The 13,054-nt window shown below is 51.3% G+C and overlaps 1 protein-coding gene across 1 annotated transcript in view; it reads left to right on the top strand.

Annotated features, from left to right (window-relative positions):
* Window positions 1-12,790, top strand: part of SPSB4 (splA/ryanodine receptor domain and SOCS box containing 4) — a 76,173-nt gene extending 63,383 nt beyond the window's left edge. The window contains exon 3 of the mRNA XM_036102689.2: window positions 12,315-12,790. Coding sequence (XP_035958582.1) covers window positions 12,315-12,442 — 128 coding nt within the window. The 3' untranslated portion in view covers window positions 12,443-12,790. The remainder of the gene's footprint in view (window positions 1-12,314) is intronic.
* Window positions 12,791-13,054: the final 264 nt, after the last annotated feature.

Here is a 13,054-nt window from a genome sequence, read left to right as displayed (position 1 = left end):
GAGCAACTGAAACAACAGAAGCTGTCGCATGTGATCGCCCAGCTATGCCAGGGCCTGAGCCTGTGGCCCTCGTCTTGTGCCCCCATGCCCCCGAGGCAGGTGTCGTCCCCATTCTGCAGAGGAAGCAGCTTGCCATTTAAAGCCAGAAGTCAGCTCCACGCCTGGGCTGCTTCTCCTTCCAGCGGTGCCCCAAGCAGTGCTAAGTTCTCGGCAGGCAAGAGTGACCCCATTATTACTCGTCAGCTAGCATTCAACTGTAATTCGTCTTCTGGCCAGAGAGAGGCCAATCCATGACCTCTCTCTCTCACTTTTGCTCTCGTTGTCTCCCTTTGTTTTTGACAGAACCTCTGATACACAGAATTGGATTAAACATAATCCTGACTTGTAATACACCGTCACTGGTCACATGCATAGCCCTCTTTCATTCTAATTTGCTTCTTTATGTATTTACTTCTTTATAATTTAATGCTACCATGAATCCCTCCCCCAACCTAAGGACTGGAACATGGACAATTGGGTACCGCTGTGTCCGTCCCTGGTTCAGCCCTGCCAACCTTCACTTCTCTGAATTTTGTGTTTATTGTCCCTTATAGATTTTTCACTTATATGTCTAAACAATGACTTATTTAGTTTTAGTTGTTCTTGAACTTTCTAGTTTGTTCAATACCACACTGTATTCATTGCTGTGGCTTTAAGTAAGTCTTGCTATCTGGTCGGCAAGTCCTGCTGCTCCCGCACTCCTATTCTTCTTCTTTAGAAAGGGACACACGGGGCACCTGGGTGGCTCAGGCAGTTAAATGTCTGCCTTCGGCTCAGGTCATGATCCCAGGGTCCTGGGATCGAGTCCCACATCGGGCTCCCTGCTCAGTGGGGAGCCTGCTTCTCCCTCTCCCTCTGCCGCTCCCCCTGCTTGTGCAGGCGCTCTCTCTCTGCCAAGTAAATAAATAAAATCTTTAAAAAAGAAAGGGACACACCATGAGGAGGGGGATCCATCCCTGAAGGCCCCAACCCTGCCCAAGATGGGGCATGCACCAACTGTCTCTGAAAGGCCATTCTGCTCCTTTATGCGGTCGTCCCATCTGGGATGTGTTTTTTCCAGTATCTGTAGGGGCAGCCAGGTTGTTCCCAGGACTACAGCAGCAGAGAAGACTTCTGGGGACATTGGGATGATCCATGGTGCAGGGTGGATAATAGCCAGAGAGCACCCCCCACCTCCCTGAGGCTCTCCCCGTATGACCAGGGGCCGTCCTCGGCCAAAGCCAGTGTGTCCAGCCATCGTGCAGCTCCCCAGGGCGAGCTCCAAGTTGAAAACAGTCAGATTTTCTGGGAAATTTTTCAGCTGAGTCAGGAACATCCCTCCACCAGACCGAGGAACTGGCGCAGTGTGTTACTAATTCTGCCTTCCTGTGGGGGCCTTGCTGGAGGGTTCTTTAGCCAGCTTAGGGCAATGTGAAAGGGCTACTTTTTTCAATTTGTTCCTCATACCAGAAGAGCTGGGCTGCAGTTTCCTTTGAAAGATGAGGCTTATTGCAGCTGCCTCCTCTCTTCCAGACGCCGGCCGGCTCATTTCCACAGACCAAGCGCCCATGATGTCCAGAGCAGAGCCATAAGGGCTGGGCAGCAGGGACAAGAGCCGGTCCCTACCTGTGGGAGCCTACAGTCTACAAGGGCTGAAGGCAGCACCAATAACAGGAAATGATTCTAGAGCAACTCAGGGTGGCCCGGGATTTATCACAGGTGGGGGGTAGGGAAACCACATTTCCCCAGCTGAAAATTAGACAACGATGTCTGGCAGCAGGACAGAATATTTCCGACAGGGGTTGTCTCATAAACTCCTCAGGTGAGTCAGCATAATGACGAGAACCACTCAAAGGCCTCTGCTGGGGAGGGCTATTTGGGGGACAGGAGGGAGGCTCGCCCAGCAGAGAGAGGGAGCCATGCTGGATGGGGAGAGGGCAGAGGCGGGGAGACCCTCGGGAGGCTGCTTTTCATGGTGGAGTCAGGAAGTGACCAGAGGGCTGGTGGTGAAGATAGAAAGTCAGGATGGATCAGAGATGTTTAGAAGGTAGGCATGGAAGGGCTTGCTAGTAGGGCCAATTTGGAGGGCAGAGGAGGCCTTAGGAGCCTAAGACATGGCCCCTAGGACAGGGATCCCACCAGAGAAGCACAGCGGTGAGGAGGATGGGCAGGGATGAGTATTTGGTCTCTCTGCTGGGTGTGGGGATATGTGTGGAACAACTCCATGGACCAAGCCTGTGGACCACTGTGTTGGGAGCACTGAGGATCTTGTGAAATTGCTGGTTTTGCTGCAGTTGTGCTGGCTGGGCTTGAGCCCATTCCCAACAGGCTCCTGGGTGAAGCTGATGCTGCTGGTCTGTGGATGGCTCTCTAGGGTCCCAGCCTGGAGCTGGGTAGAGGTGGTGGGACACTCTCCCTGGTTCAGGTAATAGCAGGTGCCCAGTACCTGTTGAGTTGAGGTCTACATGTAGTCATTTTAGTTCCCCTCCAAACTGAAAGTGTCTCAGGCTTCAGGAATACCAGTATGGATCATTCCAGTCAGAATTCAGGGACATGAAACTGGAAAGGGACACGTGCCTTTTTGGAAATGTTTTCATTAGAAGAGTGAGACACACACCATTTCAGTGTGCTTTCATCCCTGGGACATGCCTGGTCACCCATATGGACGCTTGGCTAGATCTAGGGTACAGCCTCTACTCCCAGGGAGGTGAGCACACTGACTTTTTATTTTAACAGACTAGATGTTCCACAACTGATTTTTGTTTCCTCAAAGTGTCATTTTGAGAAAACTACAACTTTCCCCATTGTTACACAAACGAGATTCTTTGAACACATCTAAGAGATATGCCTTTGGAGCCAATAAACATCCTCACTCAACAGAGCGCTAACTCTTATTCATCTTCTAAAACTTCTCTTACCTGCTGCCTCCTCCAGGAAGCCATCCTGGGTACCCCCAGGCTGGGTTAGGTGCCCCTCTTCCTGGCTCTCACAGCTCCCCTTGCAGTTCCTGCTAGTAAACATAAACCTTTCTGGGCTGCCACCATTTATTCTGGTCTCTCAGTTCCATCTGTAGCCCCGTGAGCCCCTGGGTACCCAGCTCCCTGCTCAGGTCTTGCAAAGCACGTTTGTAAGTAGAAGTATAATGACTGCATACATGTGTGATTCATCATTGCACCAGAGGGACAAGACTTTATCCTCAAAGTCCACAAAATGACACTGGGACTCTGGTATCCCTCCAAACCCTTCTTTTTTTTAAAGATTTTATTTATTTATTAGAGAGAGAGAGAGAGAACACAAGCAGGGCGAGCTGCAGGCAGAGCTCCCGGGAGCCTGATGCGGGGCTCCATCCCCGGACCCTGGGACCATGACCTGAGCCGAAGGCAGATGCTTAATGACTGAGCCACCCAGGCACCCCCCTGCTCAGTCAGTTAAGCATCTACCTTCAGCTCAGGTCATGATCCCAGGGTCCTGAGATCGAGCCCCGCATCAGGCTCCCTGCTCCGCGGGAAGCCTGCTTCTCCCTCTCCCTCTCCCCCTGCTTGTGTTCCCTCTCTCACTGTGTCTCTCTCTGTCAAATAAATAAATAAAATCTTTAAAAAAAAATAAAAATTTAAAAAAAGAAGACTTTGATTATAATGGTGATGTTCTCATGCTTTGATTTCCCCAAAAATTTCAAGTTTGCTGTCAGTAGAGACTGGCCTTGGCTTTGGACTAGGGTAGAGGCCGAGCTAGGATTCCTCTCCAGTACATCTCTCCACACCGCTGCCAGGCTCTGAGTCTGGGCAAGTGAGGGGACCTCTTCCCATCGCCCCAGTCCTCCCCAACCTAAACACAAAGAGGTTTCTCCAGGCTGCATCTGCTTAGAGGCTGAGGAGGCCCAACAGGAGTTGAGACCACAAATCCCCAGGGAGGCCCGAGTCGCCAGCGCCTGCCTGGAGCCATTCATTCTTCCTCACAGCTGGGTGAGGGCAACAGCTAACGCCCTCCCACTGGCTTTGGCAAGGCCACTCCCAGGGCATAGCAGCAAAGTGAGCAGACAGGAAGCCCAGCCCCAGCTCTGCTGAGATCTTGGCCAAGAGGGCAGAGAATACCCGTGGATAAAAGGTCGTCAGATGAAGGATTCAGGTCACCAGACTCTTCATTCCTTCGACAGTGCTAATGTGAGCCTGTGGCTAAAACGGGGCTCACTTGGTAAGCCTGAGTGCGGCCTCTGAGCGGCCAGCCCTGCCTTTGATAATACGGCAGGTTATGGCCAGCCAGCCCCCATGGGTCTGGCTCAGTATCACCTCCCCCAGGAAGCCCACCCGGCCTGTGCTAGCAGCTTGGGAGCCACAGCCCTAGGTCTCCGAGGCTCATCTAACATTCATCTCACAGGCTTCTCTGGCCTTGCCATTCACTTGTTCACGTACATTTAAGCCTAATCCGATTGGGTTCAGTTAGAGTCCTTCCACTGCCAGGATTAAATCTGATTTCTGCTCTGCCAAGTGTCAGGTGTGGAAGGGACCCCGAGCCTTTTTGCCAAACCACTTGCCACAGTGACAGGGGCGGAGGCCCTCAGGAGGAAGGCAGAGCCGCTCTGCCAGCTGGTGGCCGAGGCCAGCCGGGGCCCAGGGCTGCCAACTGCTCAGCCACTTTGCACTCAGCTGTGTAGCAGGGTCCGGGCAGGGAGGCCCTGCAAAGGAACTGAACAGAGATGAACCGAGCTCAAGGTGCTCCCTGTTCCAGTGCATTCTCAGCCCCCAGCCACTCCCTGGCTACCCATCCCACCGGCCTGCCTCCACACCCGTTGTCATTCAGCTGGGTGAGGAGGAAGGTGAAAGTAAGGGATGTGGATGGGTGGAGCACAAAAGGAGAGTTTCCTGGGGCCTAGAGGTTTCCCTGAGAGGAAATAGTGACCACAGTGGAGGTGGTTGATCCAGTGGTCAGAGACTGGGGTGCTGGAATGGGCTTTTTGGAAGGTGGCTGAGCTCTGTGGCATGGCCCAGGGGTGGGCAGCAGGGTGGAGGAGAGTGTCCTGAGCACGAGGCAGTCCAGAACCGGGAGCCTGAGCGATGAGAGGCTGGGCCTGGGGAGGATTCCGTCAGTGGGGGGTGGCCGGTGTGGTGCAGGCCAGAGCCCTGACAAGAGGTCGATAGATGACAGCAACAGGGATCAGAGCCGAGCGCTGTGAGCCACGGAGGAGCTGGGACTTCTCACAAGCAGATGGCGGGTGCAGAGCTTAGAATGTGGCAAGAAGGAGTGAAAAGTCCTTCCCCACCTCCTGGGCCTGAAGGCACAGACCACCTCCCAGGAGGGAGGCTGAAGGGCAATGGAGTCTGGGAGACAAGGCTCTGTGCTCTTAAGTCAGGAAGTGGGGGGATCTCTCAGAGAAGTCAAGGGTGCAATTTTCTGTGTGTAAAGCTGCAGTCCCAGAGAGCACAGTGGGAAATTCGCTGAGGGCTGGGGTCAGAGGCGATGAGGCCCAGAGCATGATGGGGAGGATGGCACTTGAGAGAAGCGACGGCCATAGACAGGAGACCTAATGGCTCTTCATGTCCCTCACTCTACCTTTCTTCATGTCCATGTTCCACTTTCTCCTCTTTTCCTGGAAGCTCGTGCCATCCTGTTGGTTGGATTCCTTTCTCATTTTGCTGGAGTACATCCCATGTAATGTTCAGCCTGGGTGGGCTGAGGCTCTTCTTTCAGAGTCTGAAATGTAGTTGCTGTTGGCCGTGCGGGGCAGTCCCCCTGCGCCTGGGAGCGCAGTGGAGTCTTCGGCCTTCGGGGGAGGCCGTTCTGCTCGACACACCTTCCTGCTGGGTACTGGGCCAGGGAGCTGGTGGACGGGCCAGACCCACAGGGACTGCATCCAGATGGAAGCTTCCTCCCACCAGCCACCGTGCCCTCCGTGGCAGAGAAGGGTTGGCTCGTGCCCCACGGGGCATCTGTATTCTACCGCAGCGCTGAGCAGGAGCTACCCCCAGCCTGTCCACCTGACACAGAGCACAGGCCCAGGCTTCAGCTGCCCCCGATGCCAAGCTCAGGGTTCTTCAAGGGAGTACCCCAATGTTTGCTCCGTGCCCAGTCTGCCCTCTGTTGCTGGAGCTTGGGGCTTCTCCAGGGCTCCTCAAGTGAGAGCCACATCCACCCCTGGCACACAGGGCAGCCAGTTCTCTGCTTGATTTTTCCACCCAACCTGTCCCACCTGCCTATGTCTTCCCAGAATTTACCCGAACGTCTTGGCTGCTGACTGTCCTTCTTGCTTTCCAGGATTGTTGTCAGATCCTTTAAACACATACACGCACACATGTGCACATCTCTTCTGCCCTTTTGGGGAGATGGGGCTGGGACAGGTGACCCCTGAGCACAGTCGCATGCAGTTCAGGTGGCATTTTCTAGCACTCTTCGTTCTGGGTTCTCCCCTTTGAAGGTTTCCCACGTCCTCCCTCCGCAGTGTTGCTAGGGAAGGCCATGCATTATTTAGGACGGTTCTGCTGTGCAGCACTCCTATGCACACGACGGGACTCGCTCACTCTCTATCCCAGGGGAAAATGTGGGACCCATCTGTGCCAGGGACACTTGCTGGCACAGAGTTCACCAGAAAGCGCTGCTTATGTCCCAGCTGCAGTCACACCCCTTTTTGCTGGGGAGACAGTGAAGCTTGCAAAGAGAAAACCCCATATTCCAAATGCTTTCTGGATGGGAGCTGAGGTCCCCGTTGACCATGACAGGGCCAGTTGGTACAGGGATGTCATATATTTTGGAAGTGAGTGGGTAATGATATATTTGTCCCTTGACGTAATTAGCTAAGTGGAGTGACACCTGACAGATGTGGATGCAGAGGGCGGAGAAGCCAAGTCTTTGGGGAGGAGGTGACCCTTGGTGGGGGTCCTACAGAGGAGGCAGGTTTCTGGCAGGCGGTGCAGGGGAGGGTCTTCCAGCTGAAGGAGCAGCATGAGGGGAGGCCCAGAGGCATGCAAGCAATTCTCTGAGTCTTCCAGCACCAAAACCATAGTCTATGCATAAGCGATTAGCACAGCGTATGGTGCATATAGAGTGTGTGTGTGCTTATCCACATGCATGTCTTCTCATTTCTTTTCCTGAAAACAAACGGTACCCAGGTCTACTTGAGTTCAGATGTCAGGGCTGTCACTCAAACCTTCCCCCATCTGCTGACCATTGTCTAAAACTATTACAAAAGAATTTCACCTCCTGACCTTAAAATGTTGATCTTTTTTCAAAATATAAACGTAGGGATGGGAGTAGGGTATGGTGACTTGCGTCTTGGCATCTTCTGCCGCAGAGAGAGGAGACTGTCAAGGGGCCCAGGAAAGCTGCTTCAGCCACCAGTCCCTGGGTGAAATCTCTACATTTCCATCACAGACGTGGACTGTCTAAGCCAGATGATCTAACTTCCCCCATTTTATTGACAGCAAAACAGAGTCCCTGGGAAGTTCTGTGGCTTACTTGGGGTTGGTTGTACGGGAGGTTAGTGGTGGAGAATTGTGGAAAATTCAGGTCACTGTAGAACCTTGGAGATGATTGCCTTGGGATATTTTTAGCATGGAACCAGACATCCAGCCCCAGCTCCAATAAATCTTCATCAAGAGCAGAGAGTTGTTGTCAATTAGGATGATGTACCGAGCAATTTTTAGAACCACAATAAGTAAATTATTACTATTTTTAAAGGTACCTCTTGGGCCAGCGGCCTGAAATAAGACATACTGTGGAGAGAGTTCCTCTAAGGCAAGAGCATGTGGTGTCATACCATCATCACAACATGCAGATGGAGGTGTTGCTCTCCCCTACTTTACAGAGGAGGAAAATGTGGCTCCAAGAAGGTGAGCCAACTGTCTGGCCCACTGGGGGTGGGAGCAGAAGCAGGGACTCCACGCCAACCTCTTCTCCCTACTTTACCCCGTTGGGGCTGGGGGCGGGGAGAGATGCCTGGCTTGTGTTGGATCCACACCCCCCCAGCAGGGAGTAGGGGCCCTCCCAACCAGCCAGTGACTTTATTTTTCTTGACGTAAATGTGTTTTTGAAGTATAAATAGGCAGAAAGTATACAAATCTCAGGGGACTAAGCTTGATGGTTTTTACCAACTGAACACACTAGTTTAGCCAGAACTCAAAGAACAGAACAATGTCTGCCCCCCAGGAGCTTCCCCCTGCCCCCCCCATCACCTCCTGCCCAATATCAGCACTGCCCTCACTTCATCATCCCAGCTCCGGAACCTTATAAATGAAGCCACACAAGATGTAATTTTCTTTCACTCACGATTATGTTTGTGATTCGTCCACGTGTTTGCATGTCATTGTGGGTCCTTCCTTCTCATGGCTGATTAGTGTCCCGCTATATGAAGAGACACAATTTATGTGTACAGTCCACTGTTGGTGGACCGCAGAACCATTGTTTCCAGATTGTGCTATTACAAATAACGCTTCTGTGAGTATGCGTGCACATGCATTTGGTACACCTGTGTGCACCCGAACTCAAACTGCAGGCCAGAGGTTCAGCTTTAGTTTCCCGGAGTGGTTGTGCCCGCTTGCATGCTCTCAGCATTATAAGAGTTCCCGTTGCTCCGCATCCTTGTCTGCACTTGCTAATGTCTTGTTTGCATTTTGGCCATTCAGGTTGGCACGTAGCAGAGTCACGTCATGGCGCTAACTTGCACTTCTCCGATGATTCATAAAGTTGAGCACTTTTTCATGGACTCATTGGCCATTTGGATATTCACTTCTGGGGAACAAGAATTCCTTTTTCATTTTTTAGTTGGCAAACATTTCCGAAAATGGCTCTTGTGCTGAAAGATCTCTTGTTTCTCTTGCCACCTGGTTGATCATTTCTAAGCCTCAGCTTGTGGCAGCTCGAAGAAAGGCTCTGAAGCCAAGGGGAGTCTGAAAGAGGAGTCGGAGGGCGGGCCCAGCTGACACGGGGCGTCTCCGGAGCTTGGGAAGTTTCACAGCCGCAGTGAGGACCTGCCCTGTGCGCTTTGGCACTGCTGTGCCTCTGTCAGTGTAAAGGGCCCTGAAGAAATGAGAAGAGACGATTTATATCACACTTAGAGCTAAAGACGTGCCCTGAACCCCATCCGCCCCCCCCCCTTCTCGCTTCCTTTATAGAGTTGGGCTCTGGATTGATTTCCATGACTGCAGAGGAATGACCATAAACAGAGATCTTCCCTTCTCCCCAGCTCCTAACTAGGCAGGGAACACACAGGGAATTGGGTTTGCTGAAAAGGCTTGGCATTTTGGGCACTGAGGACGTACTGTGTGCCTAGAGCTTTAAAATATTTAAGAAAGCTCTCAAGCTCTGGCAGTGATTATCAGCTCAAAATTTTCCTGATGCCAAGTGCCAGCCCATCTCCCCTCACTCGGAGAAGGAACTGCTGCTGGCCTCCCAGACAGAGCCTACCTTGTTACCAGCCATCCCCAAGCTTATCCTCCCCAAGGGCAACCATGCAAATGCCCGGATGGGAAGGAGAGAGCTAGAAGTGGCGTATGGTGAACACCGACTATGTGCTGGTCACTGTGCTAAGTACGTTACACTTTCTAGCTCACTGACTCCTCACCACAAGCCTCTTGTCAATTAAAACCTGCCCTGTTCTCAGGGGATTTATAGGAGAGTGGGGAGCTAAGCCGGAAATGCTGCCAGGCAAGATTAATTTATTCCAATTGCTTAAAACCTCTGGAGAAGACACGGCCTGGATCAGAACATCAACTCGTTCATTTAATAGACAGTTTCTGGGCCATCCCCCTGTGATGGGTGCAGACTGAGGGCTGTGGGGCCTAAAAGGCAGGTGAGTCAGGGTCATGTCCTTTAAGAAGCTTATAGGCGCCTTGTACCCATTCATTGTTCAATGAATAGGATTGAAAATCCTTGCCACATCTGTCTAAGCAGAAGAAGAGCACACTTCTGCTCGGTACACCTTGTGCATGGCGCCCACCCGTGTCTTACCAACATGCCACGCGTGGGGACCAGTTCCTGGCTCGGGCCCTTCTCAGCTATGTGTCCTTGGGCAAGTGACTCACCCTCTTTGTGTTTCAGTTTCCTCCTCCTTAAAATGGGGCTAATAGTAATAATCATAATAATAATCCTACCCCAAAGGGTTGTTGTGATATGAGTTTGATACCTACATGCATGTGAGCAGCTACAAATAGCTTAGGACACCACCTGACCACATAATAAGTCTTTTTTTTTTAAGATCTTATTTATTTGAGAGAGAGACAGAGAGAGAGAGCACAAGCAGAGGGAGGGACAAGCAGACTCCTGGCTGATCGCAGAACCCGCCATGGGGCTGGATCCCAACACCCTGGGATCATGACCTGAGCCGAAGGCAGACGCTTAATTGATTGAGCCACCCAGGCGCCCCTATAATGAGTCTTCAATAAAGAGTAACTACAATTAACCTGAAACTAATGTAACACTGTGTGTCAGCAATACTCGAATACAAAATATATAAATAAAAATGTAACTACACTTAGATGAGGATTTGGGTTTGGGGGGGTGTTCACAGAGGCATGATTTGGGGAACAATGCAAAGCCTGAATCAGAACCAGGTGGGGGACAGGGAGAAAGAAAGCTGGGTACAGGGGTGTAGCTGAAGGAGGGTGGGGGCACGTTAAGAGGGGTGTCAAGTGTTGGTCTAGGCATGGTGACTCTGTGACCATGTGCCCGGGGGTGAGTGATCTGTTTTCTGGGCCTGAAAAACAGGATGCCCAGTCCTCCCTGGCCAACGGTGGCCATCCTTGTGAGGATCACAAGAGGATACGGAGGGGAGAGTGTTTAAAGCCACCAATACTCTGTGCAGATATGGGCCCTTGCAGCCTCACGTCAGGTGAAGGAGAGCTGGACGCACTCTGGTGTGAGCCTTCCAGGGCACCAGCCAAGTCCTGCCTTAGTTCTAATGGCTCTCCACATGAACTCTGCAGCTGTAGTAAATGAAAATTTCCATAAAACACACTCTTGACCACTTTCTCATCCCTTATGATATTATTCTTCTCACAGCTCTTGCATTAGTATTTGCTATTTACAGTTTGATTGCATCTTAGTACATTATAGAATGCTTTTAAACTATCACTTATTCTGTTATCAAAAAAAAAAAAGTGGGAAGATGCAGCTTCAGGCCTCTAGCATGTTCCTGTTGGCTTGGGGAAACTAGGCCTGTACAAGCCAGATGAGACAATGTAACCACCACCATCTTCATTCTTGATCCAGCGGACCAGCACCACTCCTCTCTCTCTAGACCTCCCAGCCTGTCCTGTCTTACGCCTCTCTGCCTTTGCCTGTTCTCTTGGCCTAGAATACCCTCCTCCCTGACATCACATAAAACTCCTATTCACCCTTCAAAACCTCATTCAGTTATCCTCTTTGAAGCTTTCAAACGGTTCTTCCATAGGAACCACCCAGTTTCTGTCCCCTGTGCATTTAAGAATTATTGCATATATTATACTCTATTCGGATTATTCACCTGTTTTAATTTGGGTCCACGAGCCCTCCTCTACTTCCAGGGCTGCCTCTGGCCTTGGCTTTGTTATCTCTGTATCCCTGGGTCCAATCAGAGGGCCTGGAAGAGAGTAAGAGCTTAATCAACATGTCTGCAGTAAAACTAACTAAACTTGGTCCTACATCCAGAGGTTCTATGGCTTACGGATTTTAATTCCTGAATTTTTCTAGAACTGGATATTAGAAGAAAATGCATCCCTCTGCTGATCATCAAAAGACGCTACAGGAGAAGTGTGAGCATTCAAAGGAATTTCAAACAGCCTCCCTAAGCCTAACCTGTTTCTAGGAGGAAGCCCCGTGCAGATCCCCTCCTAGGTCAGAGACTTTCATTTTTATCACAACCTGCAACGAGAAGTATTTTTTCCATTGAGACACACTGAACACCCACATCAGAGACAGTTTTCATGCAATGATATTTACCCTTGCTATGGTCATTGCTCTTCATTTTCTTTCTTTCTTTCTTTCTTTCTTTCTTTCTTTCTTTCTTTCTTTCTTTCTTTCTTTCTTCTCTCTCTCTCTCTTTCTTTCCTTCTTTCTCTCTCTCTCTCTCTTTCTTTCTTTCTTTCAATTGCTGGTCACAGTCCAATGAACTGATTTCACCACTCTTTAGTCTAACCAGTTGCTTCCCAGTTTGAAAAACACTGCTCTAAGCCCTCAGCTAATATAACCGGAGGCGGCTTCTTGGAGGAGGAGCCCCAGGCCCTGAAGGTCAGCTCTGAGGAGCAGGTGCACCAGTGGTGGGCAGAGGGTAGGCAGGGACGAGCAGGTGTGCAAGACACCAGCAAGACTAACCCACTCCCCTCTCGTTGCAGCCGAGCCCCTGCCGCTGATGGACCTGTGCCGGAGATCCATCCGCTTGGCCCTGGGCCGCCAGCGCCTACAGGACATCAGCACCCTGCCCCTGCCTCAATCTCTCAAAAACTATTTGCAGTACCAGTGAGGCTGAGGAGCAGCAGTGGGTACCCGCACACAGCAGGGCCTGGCTTTTCATGGTCACGCAGTACCTTCAGGAAGGGGTGCTCCTCCTCAACCCAGAGCGCCAGGACACTCAGTTCTTTGAAAGGACCAGGACGCGTTCCCAACTCGGAAAACGCAATGTCTCTTGCCAACAGTACTTGCTGCCTTGGAGGCGGCCGTTCTAAGTCGGGCACCTCCTTGGAAGCTGTGAAGAGCCAGGAGCCCGCGCCCAGCAGAGATCCTGCCCGCCGACCAAGACCCAGCGGCCCCCTGTATTGATCAGAGAGCCTGTCTTCTTATTCAAGAGAATGAATAAAACATTTGGGCAGGAGACTTTTCTATTGCGTGCCCTGGTGCAGAGAGGACCAGGGGAAAATTGGCCAGCTCGGGGAGAAATTGCCTCTGAATAATGAATGACGAAAGTAGCTTGATGCGGGTGCCCCTCTGGGCCCCCACCCCTTGACACTTTAGGACTATGTGCCCCTTTGCAAGACTATTACCCAGGGATGCCCAACTGCAGAATTGGCACATGGACAAAGCCGTGTTTTGACACCTTCCTGCTTACCTCTTCAAACATTGTTTACTTACCCCTTCA

This window comes from Halichoerus grypus, chromosome 1, assembly GCF_964656455.1.
Source record: "Halichoerus grypus chromosome 1, mHalGry1.hap1.1, whole genome shotgun sequence".
In the NCBI taxonomy this organism is placed as follows: Eukaryota; Metazoa; Chordata; class Mammalia; order Carnivora; family Phocidae; genus Halichoerus; species Halichoerus grypus.
This window is presented reverse-complemented; position numbering and strand designations above follow the sequence as displayed.